At 38.0% G+C, this 19,135-nt stretch overlaps 1 protein-coding gene across 1 annotated transcript; it reads right to left on the bottom strand.

The window, feature by feature from the left end:
- Nucleotides 1-280: 280 nt before the first annotated feature.
- On the bottom strand, nucleotides 281-18,862 carry LOC118281620 (blood vessel epicardial substance). Its single transcript, XM_035602245.2, is given in 9 exon segments — nucleotides 281-4,921; nucleotides 5,115-5,294; nucleotides 6,076-6,187; nucleotides 8,236-8,344; nucleotides 9,460-9,654; nucleotides 10,083-10,285; nucleotides 10,365-10,582; nucleotides 10,585-10,737; nucleotides 18,591-18,862. Coding segments are annotated over 8 exon segments (1,356 nt in total). The 5' UTR covers nucleotides 10,700-10,737; nucleotides 18,591-18,862; the 3' UTR covers nucleotides 281-4,697.
- Between the last annotated feature and the right edge of the window lie 273 nt (nucleotides 18,863-19,135).

Genomic DNA, 19,135 nt, shown 5'->3' with positions numbered 1-19,135 from the left:
TTGGTCAGTTTAATATGTAGTAGATATTGTGATTTTTAGTTTGTAAGTTAGGTATAAAAACATTGAAATAGCTGTTTAAAAATCAATTTAACTAACGATAAAAATGTTATGCATATTTCAGTTGCAAACCGACACGTTTATCGTGAACGTAATCTTTAAATACGACTTAACTGGAACTGGAAGTCTAATAACAATATATTAGACTGGAAAATAATAATCAGTCCCAACAATGCAAGTATGCAACTACGATGGTAACATTCGTCACTAAAATAAAACGATGTAATAAGCAATTGTTTTATTAAAGACATAATAAACATGTTAATAAAGTGAATAAATACAATAATATAATCAATAACTGTAATGTCATGTATGACGAGACGCAGGAGGCAACCCATATGAGAATAACATCAGATTGCGAGTACATGAATACGAACCGACGACTCCTAGTCTAAATAGCTAACGTGTATCACAGAGGCGCTCTGCAAAGTGTCGCTACCGATCATTGTTTTAGTCCGCAGCAGATACAATACAATACAATACATTATACAATATACATACTATGTAACAACACACAGATAAAATAGCATTTAAGTTGTCATTATCACTATCAACTATTGCTTTTAATCACTGCACGTAATTGAATTAAAACATTTTCTAAAACAATGACTGTGCATACTTCGACTCGCGCCATTCACAAGTTTATGAATATGTCGGTAATTATCACATCGTAACTGCCTACATGTACATATCTAATTATACTGAAGAATATACAACATTATATTATTTAGATGTAGTTATTTAAAATGAATGTGTGTATAAAACTTTAGTTGTGATACTGGAAGAAATTGGGACTCGCGTGTCTTAGTTTGTGTAGACACGGAGAACCACTGGAAGAGCTAGGTATTGCATTGTAACTTTGTACACGAGTGCTTGATCACATTTAGACATACATTACTTCATTCACTTATGATACAGAGCGCATAAAACATATAAATATTGACATCTTTCCTTTGTACATTATGTAGTAGACAGATTATTACAATCCTTTAGTAGCCACAGACTACGTCAGTTAAAAACAATAGTATAAAGTATAAAGCGTTAAATAATGTTGCATTTGCTCCCGATTTTGTACAATTAAATATACATAGCTTTGACAGTAAATTACTTTATCAAATGCTAAGTGACGCTAACAAATGAATACAGTCAAGCGATTACATTATCATTAATTTATGTTTTACTGGGCGCGTTATATTGTAAGCCGCTAAATACACCGTACTAAACTTAGAAATAAATTGAGATTTGATTTATTTAAATTCCTGACTTTAGTAGTAGTAGGTACTGTAGGAAGTAGGACAGAATGCATGAGAAGATTTTTAACAATGCCATTTTAATAATTAGGAAATCAAACATGGCTGTCGCCGCTCCAATTCCTGTGATAACATCGAGTCTCTTGTTCCGAAGTCGTCTTAAGCATGAGGTACACAAACGTTATCAGTCAACTAATGACACACAATTTCAAAAAGCATTTGAACATGAAACACGCTGTGAGTTTATTTATGTTAGTGAATACATAATTAACGTCGTAATGATTTACCTTATCAATTTATAATTTCAAGTCTAGTTGGTATTTAGTTATCAAAATTTCACTAGCCTTTTATAATGTTATTTTATTACACCATAAGAGCAAGGCCAACATTTTTGTAATTTGCATCAAGACGAAGGGAAAGATGCGACATTGTTACCAAAGTTACGTAGGTAAGTGACGCCTGTAAGCGAGTGAATAGTTTTCCTCATTTGATACCAAGTAACAACATCGCAATTTTCCCTGACCGCCTCCTGCCACTAGTTAAATCGTTAACAAAGCGTTTTACTGCTATGATGACAGTGAAAATGTGGTGAATACCTATTTAATGTATAGTCTGTTCGTATAAACTACTGCATTAAAAAATTAGCCCACCGAGAACATTACTACACCATTAGAGAAAGAACTAACAAGACGAGACAAGACGAAGAACGATATGTATTCGTGACAGACACCGTACAATCAGGATGTAACGCCGAGATCATTCATTCATCACAAGACTGCTGTTTGGAAACATCGATACTTTCCTAGACAAGGGGTTCCTGCATCTAGAAATTCAGACCAACAATAGAATACACTGAAATTGGAAGACTCAAAGGGAAGCATTCCCAATAACGCTTTGGGATAACAAATCATTCACTCATCTCAGTAAATATGGAAGATTACAGAACTTTCGAAGGGTTTATAAACAGAATTAATTATAGAAAATAATACTTTATGGGGATGCAATTTAAAATACTCCGGTTAGTATTAAAAATAGATACATTGAAAATAGTAACTTGTCTATCAATTTCTTAATGCGACACTGTTGCCTATTTGTCAATTTTAAATACGTTACAAAACGTAAAAAATACTCTGCAATATTTATATCAGAAAATTTAAGGTTGTATATCTATTTTGTTATATCTTATCATTTAGAAGTTCTCTCTGGTTGCCGTAGACTATCATAATTAGAGTACGTAGCACGTATCACTCATTGTATTAAGATTACCTATCTAATAGTGAAGAGTGATGACTTGATCCTCGTTGTACGGTCTCTTATATTACGTATTAATCGTCGACAGTACAATTCCGACGAATTTTAGAACAGTAAGTAGGTACCGAACTACATGCCCATCTAGTCTGACACCGTACACGTATAGTGAAGCAACAACATCAACTAAACATCGAAGTGAGTAATTATGTACTATGATTGTGATCCAAACATCACAAATATGAAGTCAGAATTCCTTTTCATCAGTGGCGTACTTTTACTGCCAATTATTCCTTCGATTTGTGATATTTGAATCTCTCTATATTCAGATGTGTCATGACACTTATTTAAGTAGAGATTGCGAGTCTCTTGACGCTTACACAATATGAGTAAATACATTTACTAAAAGCTCAGCTCTTAGCATTTAGATGAATTTGAATATTTTTTCTTTGAGTGAGATATTCCAAATGTGCAATTTGAACATTAGAACAGTTCTTAAAGTTATATCTATCTATAAATTCCGTTTTTTGGTGTACTTAAACGAGTCGTTTATAATATCAATTTTCATGTCAAATTAAATATTGCAATGAAAATCTGGGATTAGTTTAAGGACAAAGATTAATTTAAGTAAAAGGGTAGGTTCATATTGACCACACGAATTTCAAAGACTTGCCATGACTTCAACCTTGGCTACCGGAGTTTGATCGATGTAGACAATAAGTAGATAGATAGATAGTGATAAGCAATGCTGTTTTATTTCATTGTGGTCAATGGATTGGTAATAAAAGATTCGTTTATACATATGTACCGAGAAGGTATTATGACTGATAAATCAGCTTTCTAAATTGGACTGAGATAGATAATTACGGGGAGGTTTGGAAGTATTCCCTTATTTTCTGTTTTGGATACAATAAGCACGGACATCGACTACACTAACAGACTAACACAAACCATTGCTTTCGTTGTAATTTTCACAAGTTTTGTAACTATCACGAGTGATTTATAAATTGACCCTTTTTGGTGAAATGAAATTTTAATCGGAACAGAAGCGTTTTTGAAATTGTAAACTAGGATTTAAAAGTTGCAGTGTAAATCATCGAATTAAGTCTTTGTTTTTATTTTAGAATATATTGTAGAAATACAGATACCTTCGGGGTATATGTAAGATTCTAAGAAATATTGAGGCATTGCCACCTTTGTAACACCAGGACTTTTTGTTTATATTTGAAAACGAAGGCAGGCATACATCAGCTAACAATTCCTTTTGCGACAGAAGAAAGAAAAATAGTTTTAAGGTTCATACGCACTTATGTTAAATGTAGAACACGGATTTCGAAAATATGTATGCAGTAAACCTTTGATGAATATTACATAATATAAACTCGCGCAGTAACTTTAATATTTTATCACGAATTTAACACATCTTACCACTAATAAACAATTAATTACTTTAACATTAAAATACTTTTAGAATTCCACATTTGAATTATTGATCTCTAAAAAATTAGGTATAATTACAATTCCTTTATTCTATCAGTATATGGAACTATTCATCGCTCTGTTCGCATTATTTGCAATTATAAAACTTGTCACTTTAGCATAGTGTTCATTTTGGTTAGTACTTGAGCGTTAAGTAATCCTGTACACTGCAATGCATACAGTCAATAGGTACGTCGGCACTAGACTACTTTCTCACACAATAATTACAATATTACACCGGCACTCATTAAAATTATAATATTCAATATACACTAAGCGTCCACTTGCTGCATCAGTGCCACTGTAGGACTTTACATAGTTCCACCGCATAAGTCTTTGTTCGAGCAAACGAGAAAACGTCACAGTACACGCCGAGTTGTTTAACGGGTAATTTTTGTGAACGAACTCAAACCACTAACGTAAACATGTTTCCGTATTTCACTTGTACTTAAACGTTTATTTTCCAATATAAAATACAGCACTGTGTTATAAGGGCACCAAGTATTTGTAGACAACGAAGGCTCGCTAGAAGTCTGTGGTACGAGGCGAGTCCGTTCGCTCGGTTAACGGTCAGGGTGTCTTGAGAGATGGCGACATGTGAGTGGGGGAGAAGGTTTGTGGAGAGACGAGCGGCACCAGCTCGGGCTGGAGCCGCGGCCCGCGTCACACAGCCGGCTCCGTAGCTATCGTCATCTCCGCAAACTTGACCTCCCTGCCGCGGCGGAACGACGTCGTCCGTCGCGGTGGACTCCGTCGCCGAGGTGGCGCTGCTGGCTGTAGGCTCGCTGACGATGCCTGCGCGAGCAACCGCGGTGGTTGGGCCACTCGCCCAAATGGCGATTGTCGCAGGAACTGACGGGCCACCATTGGCTGCCAGTAAGATGTCCCTGCGGAAATGACACGAGTTATCAGTAACTATACTCAGAACTAAATACCCGAGGAAAAAAAAATGACTTAGTACAGAGTAGTTTTCTGCGAATCAGCGACAGAAACAGAGACAGACACATGATAGAGAAATTAGTTAGATATAAATAATTTAACAAATTTTAGAGTTATTTATTATTTTCAAGCAGCATTTACCTTTTGTGACAGTGGTGCGCGCGCGCCACGCATTACTGCGCAGGCGTCCCCGCGTGCCCTCGTGCACAGCATCCACGCTGGCGGAGCGCGTCAGGTGGGAGGGCGGCCCGTCATTGTCGGCTCCTACGCCGGCGCCCAAACCCTCGCTCACTGAGTACAGCTTGTGCGTTATATCCTTGCCTGGAAACATATCAACGAAATGTTACTAAACCATTTTAGATATGTTTAAATGCATTTTTTTTTGCTTAAGTTATCAGTTTTGTTAAGCAAAGATCACAACGTAACTTAACGTAAGTAAGTAAAAACTCACCACGATAAATAAGTAGTCAACTGTGTCAAAGCGTCTTATGCAAATTCTTGTCAGATTGAAAAATTGTCTTGAATAATAATATTTACGTTCTGACAAAGTAACCAATTGAATGGATACTCTGTTTGGTAAAAACAAAAAACCATATCGATACAGTTAATAGAAAGTTGGATTGGATGAATAATTTATTTTGTCGAGTCACTGCATGCTTCATATTGGGGGGAAGTTTGTCGAGGGAGCCCAAATTGGAAATATTTGTGAAGTGAATTGCGCGCATTCACTCCTTAATTCAGTTTAGATAAACAATGGGTCCTGGCACCGACAACAATTTTTTATTTAAGCGATATTAGAAATACAAAGGATATTAACAGACAGAATTGAACTAACACACTAAACAAATAGCCCACAATGAGATGCAGACGGATCTAAACTATTTCCGACGTCTCATTGTAAACTCTCAAACTTTTTACGAAAAACAAAAATCGCTGCTCACACGAATTTTCATACAAAAATTCGGTTCAGTACGTAAGAGTCGTAATGTACTCTTATCTCAAATGCTCCACTTTCGTCGTGAAGGCCCTTACAATCAAGCACACGTTTTAAGGAAAGCGATTTTTTTTTAAGTTGCAACGATAATTCTGAAGGAGGACTGACCTATAAGGCAGTCGAGCACGACCTTGAGTGCCGGGCGGTGACGCAACACACGCTCCAGGCGCATGCGCGGCCAGCACACGCACGTGGACACCTCCTCCGCAATCACGCTCACCTGAGAAACATTGTGTCTGTCACTTCACCTCCATACATTAAAAAAGTTCTATGAAACTTACCTTGGAACAATTATTCAATCAAAGTTACAGAAACTAACAGACAGTAAGACGCTTCTTAACTAAAATCCTGCTCATCTTTCCCAGACAATTGCAACAGAATTGCCGCCATAACAGGTAGTGTATTTTGTTATCATCCAACCAACTTCAAAAGAACATATATTATCGTAAAATTGTAGAAGAAACTCGTAGGTATATAAGTTACATTCCCACCGACCAATGCTCTTAAGCTTTAAAGCAATGTATACTTGTCAGTCGGTAGACTTTAACATGTTGAGACTCCTCCGCGGCTCGGAGAGCACGTAAAACTGTCGGTCCCGGCTGTCATATAAATATCCATCACGGTCTGGGATCTAACCTAGAATGTTCTATCACCCCTTGTGAGTTCTTTAGGGCAGATAGCGTCGGTTCGTACACAGTTAACGATAGTAGGTAAAACATATTTAAGAAACAAGTTCACATTTGAAATTGTGTATGTATTTATGTATGTGAAAAGCATAATAGAAAGTGATGCTATAGTCTTTTAGGCTTGCAATTATAGAAGAAACTCCATTTTCAAAGTGAGAAACAGATAATCTCAACAGAAGCAGATACGTTTCAAAGAAAATAGGGTTACATCACGTATATAGTTCAGTTTGGCGCGAGCACGTGCACTGTATCCGGAGATAAGATCTTTTGCCCAACAAGTATTCGTATAGCTTTGAATAGAGTTGCCTCGAGTTTTCCAATAAACCCACTCACTTTTCCGGTTGATCCGTTGTAGTTTCGATTACTTGTATGCAGCTCTCGGGAACGAGGATACAAATATATGTTATCATAACATCTGTACGGAATGAAATAAAATTCAAATATTCTTTGAATAAAAATACGTCCATTATTTTCATAGTTCACGAGTTTCAGAAAACTCGACTGTTAGCGCTTTACGGAAATATGAAAAATACATTTTCATTTCATTTTTGTGTCGTTACATCGAGAGCTTGATTTACAAAAGGGATATGTCAAACACAGTCGTCACTGCCACGGGTACCTTTGTAGTCAAAGTTCACCCTAAACAAACTAACAACTATAATAGCCAAGAAATGGAATCCACACAAGTCAAATCTGCACGAACAACTAGACTATTGTGTGTAATTAAATTATTGTTTATGAAATGGCTACAATGCTTGCTTTAATCGTAGTGACCTACGATGTGTATTGTGGGTAAAATTATAATTTCTGAATTAGACATTTACTTGACATAGCGAGAGTAATTAAAAAAAATATCCCCTATTCAGATATAACTAATCTAATCTTGAAATTATCTTGATGATGATTTACTAAAGACGTAATTATCTTTGGACCCACCTCTAACGCATAAAGGAATAAGTAGATGAGTCTTTGATTATCGAGCATCTGATCGTATCACGGTGCTCCGTCAAGCGAGATCAAGTAGGACGCCGACGCCCTTACTTTCTAACTCACTTGTTCGTATCATAATTAATCTCAATACCTCGCACAAAACTAAAAATATTTCCACACAATCGCCAAGCAATTTGTGTTAAAAATAAAATAAGTTCGAGCTTGAGCGAGATTCCAATCTTTATGATCATTGTGTAGCAATCGTAAAATACAAAAATATATTGGAAAAACGACAATTTGTGTTAGTTCTCTCATGTCTATATACGCAGTTTAATAAATCCTCAGTCATTAAGATAATGCGTTATTCCGAAGCGCTCCTGAATTATTTAACGTAAGTGTGCGTGGAATTACAATGAGTGTAGTGTCTCGTCCGAACTCGAGTGATACGAGCAAAGATTAACGAATCCAGTCTCATGTTTCATGAATGAAGTTTCTGAGCATCTGTGAATTTTTATGGAGAAATCGACTAAAACATAGGATGACTTCTAAATAGAAATACTTGGTCATGAAGGTATACGTGTGTTGAAAGTTTCGTGGTCGAAACAATTTTTATACTATTTAGAGTTAAAGATAAAGCTATTCATTTTATTACCTGGAAGACGTCGTCTGATTGTTCGCGATTGGCTTCCCATTCTGGAGAATCGACGAACTGGTAGGGCTGTATGTAGTGCAGATGTGTCTCGTCACAGCTAACTCGCATTCTGTTCAAATATAAACGACTTTAGCTATCTACTAACGAAATCTTTCACTCATATTAATTACAGTTCATAAATCGTTGATATGTTGTAGATTAGATTCCATATTGTGGCCCTAATAACTTAGATTGCTGGATAATAGAGCCTATTAGTTCCCCAAGAGTTTCCCACCGGAGTTATCAATGGAAGCGAGGTATAATCGTAGCGATAAATACGCCGATCTGAAGTGACCTACTACGCCATTTAACCGTACAATCATGCAGCGTTTGGTATATAATTAAAATTGATAATTATTATAATTACATAGCACCGAACTTTAGCCATAAATTTGCATATGCCTGGGTAATTGCTGTGCTTGCAACAGTATGTAGTGATAATTTAATTAGTACTATTTGAAAGTGTAGTTAATTTACTGATAAAATATACCATGCACTAATAAGACTCATTTACAAGATGAGCTAGACTAGGTACTTAATTTCGTTATAGCGGCTATAAAATGGCTTACGGGGGAATTGAAACCATTAGCTTATGGGCTACCGTGCATTACCCCGCGTAGCCCAACCCAAACAAAATGTTTTAACAAACACATTCTATTATACATATAGAGTGTGTTTACGAACCACTGATTAGGTCAGTTTCGTTTACGTTAATATGTATGTACAACATTGTCAACACATCCAGTCTTGTTTTTATCCAATATTTACTTTCATAAAAAATATCTTATAAATAAAAGATTCTGCACGACATCGCCGAACCAGTCAATTAGTCACAGAATATAGAATGATGTTTTTGTTGTCTCTTCTTTCAGAGTTCATGGCATACAATACAAGTTCATACAGTGGTAAAACAAAGAAAAATAATTCTACGAGTGAAACAAAAGGAACATGTGTATAGGTATCTTATTTTACATCGCGAGGGTCGTCACTCGTCTTTGAATTGTTTATTTTGTAGCTCTGTACCCTCGATATTTTATCTTCATAAGATTTTTGGGGACACTTATTTGGTATTCAATTTATTCAGTAACAGATGTCGCTCGCTCATCGGTAGAGAAGTTTAATTAATAAGGTGGAGGCTGTTCTTGATTATTTTGATGTTGGAGTGCTATTGAGAACAGTGCTTACTTTCCCTTTAGAAGTATAGACAATCTCTCGTCTGCCGGCGTCACTTCTTCAACCGCGTACGCCTCGCCGGGCTCGAGCCGCACTATCCTAGCTTCTCGTGTCAGTTCCGTGAAGTGCTTCTTGTTCACTTTTAGAGGCTTGAACAGCTTCAAGTATAAATCTGTTAGCTCGAGAGATAGTGCTGGAGGAAGAAACCTGCGACAGACAACTTAAATAAGTAAGTAAATAAAAGCCATTACCAAAGCGAAAAGAATTTGAAACTCATACTACACGTGAAAAGTCAAAAATATCCTGAAACATTTACAGATAGAAATAACGGCGGAGTAAACTTGATTTATAAAGTTACCACTATCGTCAGTTTGCGTGCACGACCCGAACTAAAAGTTTGTCCATCAAGATTTAGTAATGTTAACGTGCTTTAATTTAAGTGGCCAAAGTCCACAAATCAGCCTTTACCGAGTTCGTCCAGTACTTTTTGGTGGAGACTTGTAAACGTGACTTTCAGTTTGTGGAAAATGATTGTGTTTTGTGAAGACTTTATGGTCTCTAGTATTATTAGGTTTCTTTTATTCTATGACTTTTTTATGCATGGTTACAGTTCAAAAACTTTCTTTGTGGTTTACCTTATAATAAGAAATACAGTATGTATAGAGTTGACGAGCACGAGCGCGAGGCTCCAGGCGAGCACGTCTGGCGCGCACACCTCGGCGCCCGCCCACAGCCCCATGAGCACGGCGCCCGCCGCCGCCAGCGCGCGCAGTACTAGGATACTCTGCTTAAAGCTCTTTGGTGCTAGGAATGCGATCGCGAAGCACAAGTTGGCAGCCTAGGAATAATGTCAGAACCTTTAATTTTGAGAACATGAAAAGTAAACAGCTCGTGGTAACAAAAGCGAAAGTATGTACCTGAAAGAGATCTTGCTGTGCGTTGGTCCATTTCGCGCAAAACCAATGATGGTGTTCGTCGGTGGAATTGGAACTGAGCAATTCGTAGTCGGTGTCAAAAGTGGCGTTGAGCCGGGTGGCGTTGTAGACGAGCGTGGCGTTGAGCCAGGGCGCGGTGGACGCCGGCGCGGGCGCGGCCGGCGCCATGCTGGCGTTGCGCTCGCGCCCCGCGCCCCCCGCGCCGCCGCGCCACCGCCCTCCGCACGGGGCGAGCGCTCGCCGCCCCCCGCGCGCCTCTCACCCGACGACACTAGACGATTCAGTTGGGCTCTCGCTCTCAGTATTACCACCTCCATCACCACACCCTGCTGCCCACTTCGCGTTACAGCACACCCTATCTGGGGAAAAATCCAATATTAGATATTAGAAAAGATATCACCCTTTGCAATCCTATGTCATCCAACAGGACCAATAATTTGGACTTCGTTTGAGTAATAATTCAAAATAGAATAGGTCGATAGCACTTTGCTCAGCTCGATAATTTCACCTCTAAATAAAATATATATTTATATATATTTGCGTATTATTAGTATATTATACGAATGAATGTATTCGTATAATTAAAAAGGCCTGTATAATTTTATCTGGCCTTTTACATTGCAAAAATCTATCTAGTGTTCGGACTGCATTCATTCATAAGGATAAGTAATAAAATTGAACATTTTAATTTAAACTTATATTGTTACATGTGTATCTTTGCGTAGGCTCTGTCTACAAAGTTAAGTGCTACGGCGTAGCCATCCGTAGACGCGCCCCTGTCGCGTAGCTAGTTGCTACGCACTGCACGCTTCTCTCGATATTAGTTTTTGTTCATCTTTACAGTTTTCCCGGCTCATATGAGAATATTTCGTTAATCATTGCCTCGACCAGTTTGGTGATATAATGTTTTTGAAACTAATATTAAAAATCTTTTATATTTCGCGGCAAATTTATTATTGCAAGTGACAGTTTATGATTACGAGAAAAGCTTATCATTCATTTATCTGTAAAATTTAAGAACTATGCTTATTATTTTTGCCAAAAAGCTATTAATTATTTTTAAATGCATAACCTATGCTTCTGCATTAAGTAAGTTTTACCATTAACATAAATGTCATGAAATACTTGTGGGAAATTCAAACAAACCAAGTTAAATGCTATTTGAATGTTGGCTGTTCCAGTGAGATGGTTGGTTGGTTTTAGTGATCGTAAGTTAAAGCTAAATATGTGAGCGTACTGCATAACGGAACAGCTACAAACAAAACAATAGAAGTAGTTTATTTCGTGACGGAACTTGAGCTAGTATGCAGCGGTCGGCGCGCGGCGGGCGGCAGGCGTGTAATCCGCGACATTTCCGCACACATTAAGTCATCGGGCAAGTTGCAAAGCGGTATTAAATCGGTTCGATCCGACTTCGGGTCGGCGGCGGTACGACTGCGGCGCGGCCGCGGCTTTACAGCAGCGAGCAATCCGCTAGACGGCCGCCTTATGCACTCGTGGGGCTTGTTATCGCCACATCAACACATTCGCATTAAATTGCATTAGTTACGAGTACCGCCCGACTGATGCATTACGAGGATACGAATGACGAACACTCGCTTGGAAAGTTATACGTACATTCCATTTGAATAAAACTCTACCTGCAAAAGTGCATCACAAGAGATGATTTCCATTTATCATTTTTAGACCATTAACACTATTGTAAATGCAGTGTTAGTTTCTAGACTTGGATCCATGTTTTATAACTTTAACATACATGAGACTGAAACTATTTGCATTTTGGAAGACTTTCAAGACAACGTTTCTGAAATATTTCCCCAACGAATAGCACTGACAACTTCGCTCGCTAAGAAGTCCATACTTTGCGCACACTTCAAGTATATGTAGGATCGTAAACTCTGTAAACGTCCATTTCAAATGTGACATAAAATAATCTAATAAAATATTTAAAGATGTTACAGGCTCATTCATTGTGTCCTTGTGGGACGAAGGCGGAATACTAATCTGCTCCAATGTATTCTAACGTTCGATGGAGAGGTTACTTGCACTGCTTCGTATTCGGGACACAAGAAATTTAATTCAGGCGATCTTGGAGACATGCATACAATTACTACATCGATAACATATGAGTATTAGCATAGATTTTTATGATTATTTTCAGTTCACATCTTAAAATTAAATATTAATTATTTTAAGCTCGTTGTAATTACTTGGTATCTTAATCTGTCTGCTTATTTTATGTATGTGCTCAAAATATAATAGTTTCGAATATGAACAGGTTCAATAACCTATCCCAGTAGAAGTCAAAAACATACAGCTTGAGTCATGAGGAAGGAAATGGGTTGCCTTTTATCTCGAAAATCGAAGTAATTCCTCAGGGATATTGATAACTCGTTATAACCAAAGCCCATGCCGGCGAAAGCCTCAGGCATCAATGAGTTTTCTACCATATATGTTCCAGAAACTGCCATTTTGTTTTTCAGAACTTTGTTTCTTATACATAGTATACTACAGTATGACATATAACCTATATAAACATACCAACAGCAAGAGTACAGGGTATCTTAGAGAACGTCTACTAGAGAAAATGCATAGTCAGCATTGACTTATACACCATTTTTCCGATTGATATAGAACATTAGATATTGTAGTTTACTCAAGAAAAGCTATAGTTAAAGTTGTCTAAGAAAATACAAAAATAAAACAAGAAAAACTATGTTATCTCGTACGGACCTTCGCAAAATACTGAGTTTATTACTGGGACAGCTTGCAGAATGAATATGCGTGTTATCATACGGAAGCAAAATATATTTATTTTACTATGGGTCAATTGTTCATGAATTAAAATGCAGCTGTATCAAAATATATTCACGTTATTGTTCAGTAATTGCCATATTTCCATATCGACCATACGTTAGGTTTTCAGTGTTGGTTTAAAATGTAGGTACGCTGTTTTTACTGAAAAATATTATTTTTAGTACGGTTTTCGAGTAATACTCTGAAGTTAGTTTGGGTAAGTAGGTGACGTAGAAAACTTTTTCGAGTTATCACTACATTCAATATCTACAGCCAGTCACTGTTGGACTTTGGTTTTCCATTACTTAAAAGGCTTTGCCATAATCTGTTTGCCAAAAGCTGTTTATTTTTTAATTAAAATAATTTGATTTCCACCGACTCGAGTCCGCCCTTGTCATACAGTTAGATATAGTTTTACAGTCAATAATACTTATTACAAAGATTTTAAAAATTTGTTACTACTGCCAAAAGCTGTTAAAACCTTCTGCTTAAAACCTCAGGTTCATCATATAGTGCAGCTCCCTGGTCTTTGTCTATGTACATGTTAGACATAACATGTAGACTCAATCAGCTCGTACAACCCACGGAAAGAGTAGGCATGGTGACTTATTAAACTCTATGCCGTCATCGACACAGCCTGTAATGACGTCAATGTCCTTACAAAATACCCATTACATATTCCTACATCACACACTACTACAAAGTGTGCATACATAACTGGTTTCGCTGTAATCTCCAAAGGATTATCTTCAGCTGTATTAGCCTACCTAGAGCACCTATATACGCTGTAAAGGTCGTCAGTGCCGGTAAACCGCACCTCAATATGACACGAGATGAGAATGATAAATGTCATCCGAGTACCGGTTTACGTACGTTACGTGCTTTTCCACTACAGATGTGCTATGCTACGTTACTGTGGATGCGTTTGACTTCCACCAATCATATTCATTAGTGCACTGGTGGGAACGGATTAAGCTAAGCTTTGTTTTTTCTATATGTGCTATGGATGACTTCCCTACTATCGATACATCGCATACTCGAGCAGCGCATATTCTTCACACAGCTACATAGCTTAGTATCAGTGGAAACGGTCACATAGTTTCACAGCTTAGCTATTACATCTTCAAAGCATAGTTACGTAGCACCCTAACAATGGTGATCACCCCTCATTTCAGTGTCATTTCTATTCAGAAATGCCATTTTGAAACGGACTTTAAGGTTTAAGTGGTAAAGTATGTTTTAAATTGTGAGAGAGTGTGTTTTAACTGTTTCTATAATTTGTCTTCATTAATAATTTAGAAAATTTGGGGTTAGTTTAGAATATTGATTTATTATTTCAAGCTGGTTAAGAATGAGATTTATTCTATCCTTCTCATTTAAAATTGATGTAAACTATAATACAGAAACTTTATTTTGAATATCTAAAACGGGTTTACAAAAGGTTATGATGAATGTAATAAACATACACGACTCACTGTAAAACTCAGACATTCAAACTAAACTTCAATAGATGTAATAATAACTTTTGTAACAATGAAAATATGGTCTCTCGGATGAAAGCAAAACATTCTACCTCGGTCGACATTTACGGAAAGGGCATGTCCGTACGGTATGTCGTCTCTTTATTATCTGAGCGCCTATTATAACTATGCTCAGCACGAGAGTTAATTAAAAGCTGGCCAGCTTCACAGTACGTTATTGAAATAGTTGTCCCGTTCACTCCAACAATACTAAAATTTTCCATTGAACAGAAGTTGTACTAGCAAAGTAACGTATACAGAAGGAAATTTACACCCCAGTATGTAGCCATTATGTCGGCCTGCGAACTAACTCACGAGGAAACAAAGTGGTCGTGGCATGCGCTCATAAACCTGAAGATATTATTATTTACTAGCTGCTACTGTACTAGCTACTGTTTCATTTGCTGGTTCAGAGTCAACTTAGAAGACTCTTTCTCTTAGAAGTTTGTGTTGATACGTTGTTTCCTAATACAACATAGTTATCAACAACGTGATATCTCACGTATATATTATCATATCGAACAGTTTCCGCGCGTTACATTAAATAAACATTAGCGGCAAAACAGATACAATATCTGTAACCTTGATAATGATACATATTTAATGTATAATTTGGGTTTTGTATTTTGACTGTAAAAATGTCATGGCAAAAATTTCATCTTATCGCGTCTGGTCCGTAGTTCGTAGCGTGTCGTCTGTAGCGCGATGCAAACTATGTAATTAGTAGTTTTTGAGATTACCGTGATCTTGTGTTACCTACAAAGTCTTAACCCACTCATACTTATTTTCTGTATTAAAAATACACGTGATGTTGGTTGGGGGTGGGGGGGGTTAAAATCTCACCACATATCACCAACGGGGAGGGGGGTCAGAAAATCGTTGAAAATACATCACGTGATTAATGGACCACTAGTCTGACCAGCAAACTATGTAATTGGTAGTTACTCAAATCATTAAATTCTTCATCAAACAATTAAATTCTTTCGTTTTACAATATTAATTTCATCATCATCCCCAGGTATAAAAGTGACCACTGCTAACGAAAGGCCTTACACGGAGATTAATCACCACGCTTGCTCAATGCGGGTTGGCGATTTCAAACTTATAATCAGTAATTTTAATCCTAGGTTTCCATACGATGTTTTTCTTCACCGTTTGTCAGTGGTATCCAACAATATTATAAATTACATATTATAACTCAGAAAACCTCATATTGGCAGATACTTGCCGTTGGCAGGTTTCAAACCCGTACCCTCATGTATGAGAAGCGGGGGTCTTAAACCTTCGGGCCACCACGACGCGATACAAATCAAGTATTAGTATAAGTAGATTAAACGTATCTGTATTAGCGGTACAAATAATTGTGAACGATGATACATAGTAAAGACAACCCTTTTTCATAAACGCACCAAGTAATAAGAAAAAAACATTAAACCGCGCCTTTGATCCGCTAAGTGTACAGAGATTAGGAAGGTTCTCCCTGCAGTGGGAATAAACAGGCTTATAATAATAATGTTTGGCCAGCCAACTGATCCATCAATGTCAAGTTCGTGATTCGAACTGGTATTCATTGAGAATCGATTTCTATCGTTAGTTTCAAATATTTTGAAGAAATATCTAAGAAGAAAATTTTAGGATATTTACAATGCAACTCAAATCGTTTGTACTTGAATGATCCTTACATTGTCACTTGGGACATCACGTTCCTTAAATAAGATTAGAGTGAGACTTAACTCTAATCATTTAACAAGTTTTTGGACACGTGGCTGGAATGAAAAGCTCACGAAATCGTGTAGAAATGCTGAACGAACGTTGTTGTAAAATCTCACGGGTAACGCGATCCGTGATACGGTCACCTTGCTTCGAGCAGTAACATGTTTTATTGGTGTTATTCGCCGTGCATGTAGGTTACGAATACGATACCGACCAAATAAGGCCTTTTATGTCTGAGTAACATGCGGTGTCGTAAAACATAATGCAGTTAAATTACACAGTAGCGACACGTTGCCACAAATATTATGGAATTACCGCCGTTACTGATACGGACACATTTTCTGCGCGCTTGAAATTTCTAGATCGGTTTACGAGAAATATTGTTCCGGTATAGGTAAGATTACTATCAGTGCTGGCAACACCGCCATAGTATGTCATTTTGAGAACCAATACACATTTGAAACGGAATTGGATTTGAAATGTATAGACATTATTTCTATTCTATAAAACGAATTATTTGTAGGTAGCTCAGCTCAAATTGGTCTCCTTTATAGGCGTCTTCTAAATGGCATTTTCTAATCGGCCTCTCCGTTGAGCACACTAAACTAAATAAACAATTGGTACATATGTGAGAGAGTCAGTGTCTAGTTATATTTATAGGCGATGTATTTGTATACATGTTGTATGTGTGAGTGCAGCCTGGCACTGGCATCAGCCATGGCGACGGCTTGTCGCGACCGTCTCGCCGTCTACATTCACAATATCTCCTTACACACAGCATAACAGCCGACCTATACAGAAACAAGATATGCAATTTTATTGCATTTTTGTAAATTAATTGCCTATTAGATTCCTGCTGTGACATTTTTTAAAGATTTAGTACTGACGATCGTTTCCCTGATTTTCTGATATACAGTGGTAGTGTGTAACAGTTTTCAAGAAACTTGGAGACCATGGAAAACTACGTAAATCGATTTAGTAGTTTCCTAGCTCGAAACATGTTCACGGGTAGACACGTCAGTCTTTTCGCAAATCATAAACAATGTTCTTAACTAGTATCTGTAAACATTTGGTGACGAAATACAAAATACTTATGATTACGATAAAAGGATGGAATCAGCAGCAGTAACATTTCTCTGGGTTTCCTTAACACAGATTTAAGATAAGTATTTGAATACGAGCGTATTTCCTTCCAGCTTTAGTTGGCCCTGAATTGGTAGATTCTGTTACGTTGACTGAATAAAACGGCGAAGAAGAAACATAGTTAATGTATTCAATCACCATTACATCGTGTGTACGAGCTGTCGTTTTCGGAGGCTAGAGATTGATGGCGGTCGCTCGAAGCCTTTCCGCCTCCAAGATATGCTGTACCCCCGATATTGCGTGACGACTTACAAGTCACGATTCATCGCCCTCCAACAAATATGGCCCAGGAATTTATTGACTTACAAGCCTCCATGGCATTTAGTAACGTGAGCAATACCCGAACAAAATGAATAAAATCTTGCTTTCAAACGAATGTGCTTTGAACCTTGCTATTTAAACGAAACCGTCAGGAATTAGCTGCCACGCATATCTGAAGACGTCGCTATGAAGTTGTTTATTTACATTTTATTGAACATTCAATGACATCGATAAGTATACGATAGTAGTTGCGTTGCCAAGTTTGGACAAATTACGCGTGTGTCGATGTGTGTACAATTGATTCTTTCGGGTGAATTGAGATGCTATTGTGTCTACCCCAGTTTATTGTTGTGTTTGACAGATTGCGACTCTGTCTCTGTGCTAAAACAATAATGTATGTTGTAAGATACAGAATCCGTTTAATATTACTGCTTTGCTTACTAAAATTTACATTTACAAACACATAGAGAATCAGATTTCCAAGGCGTGTAACTTATCTAAGTTAAAATAAACACATGTAAGATATGATGATTCATGAAAATATATACCGCAAATAAGGCAGGGTTTAAGAATAACCACTATGTAAATTACCATATGGCGCTACGGCTACGTTTCGTCGTGTGTAGCACTGGCTACGCATTTCGTAGCAAAGCAGCTACGTTAAACTTACGATGTACCTTTCATTCGAGTTTAGCTAGCAAAGTGCCTTATCGACCCCGAGATCGCAGCGTCTTTAGCCAGCGTGCAACGGCGTGAGATGCGAAGGGCCGCTCACCTGAGCAGCCTAGGACGCGTCCCGTCTCTCCGCCCACTTGTGGCGGTGGCGAGTTGAGCAGCACGTCTGTCACGGAACGTCCGCATATCTGGCACTCTCATGCCGTACCATCATAAAGCACCACAACACGAGTGAGCGCGACACGCGAGTCGCATAGTAGCGCGCGGGGCGCGTGATGTAGCGCTCTCGGCGCTCGGCGGCGATGGAGCGCGGCGCCGCGCGGCACGACTGACTGGCCGCTCGCTCTCCGACCGCTCCGTGCTCCGCGAGACGGGCGCGGCGCCGCCGCACGCACGCGCCATGCGCCCCGCCGCCCGACACCCGCTTCAACCCTTACTCCCATCTCGCTACTACCTACTTAGATATTATCAATAAAATTATTGTACGACATCAACTCGTCCGATAGCCGCAGCCTGTCAATTGTTTCGTCTATTGACTGTGAAATTGAGTCATTTATAGCCAGGCTTAATAATTATTATTTACGCGAAATATTAGTGCCATTAAATTAAATAAGGTGATCTGAGAGAATCTAATTATTTAGTTTC

The sequence above is a fragment of the Spodoptera frugiperda genome, chromosome 20 (genome assembly GCF_023101765.2).
Source record: "Spodoptera frugiperda isolate SF20-4 chromosome 20, AGI-APGP_CSIRO_Sfru_2.0, whole genome shotgun sequence".
Classification (NCBI taxonomy): Eukaryota; Metazoa; Arthropoda; class Insecta; order Lepidoptera; family Noctuidae; genus Spodoptera; species Spodoptera frugiperda.
Note: the sequence above shows the minus strand (reverse complement) of the source record. Positions and strands in the feature narration are given on the sequence as shown.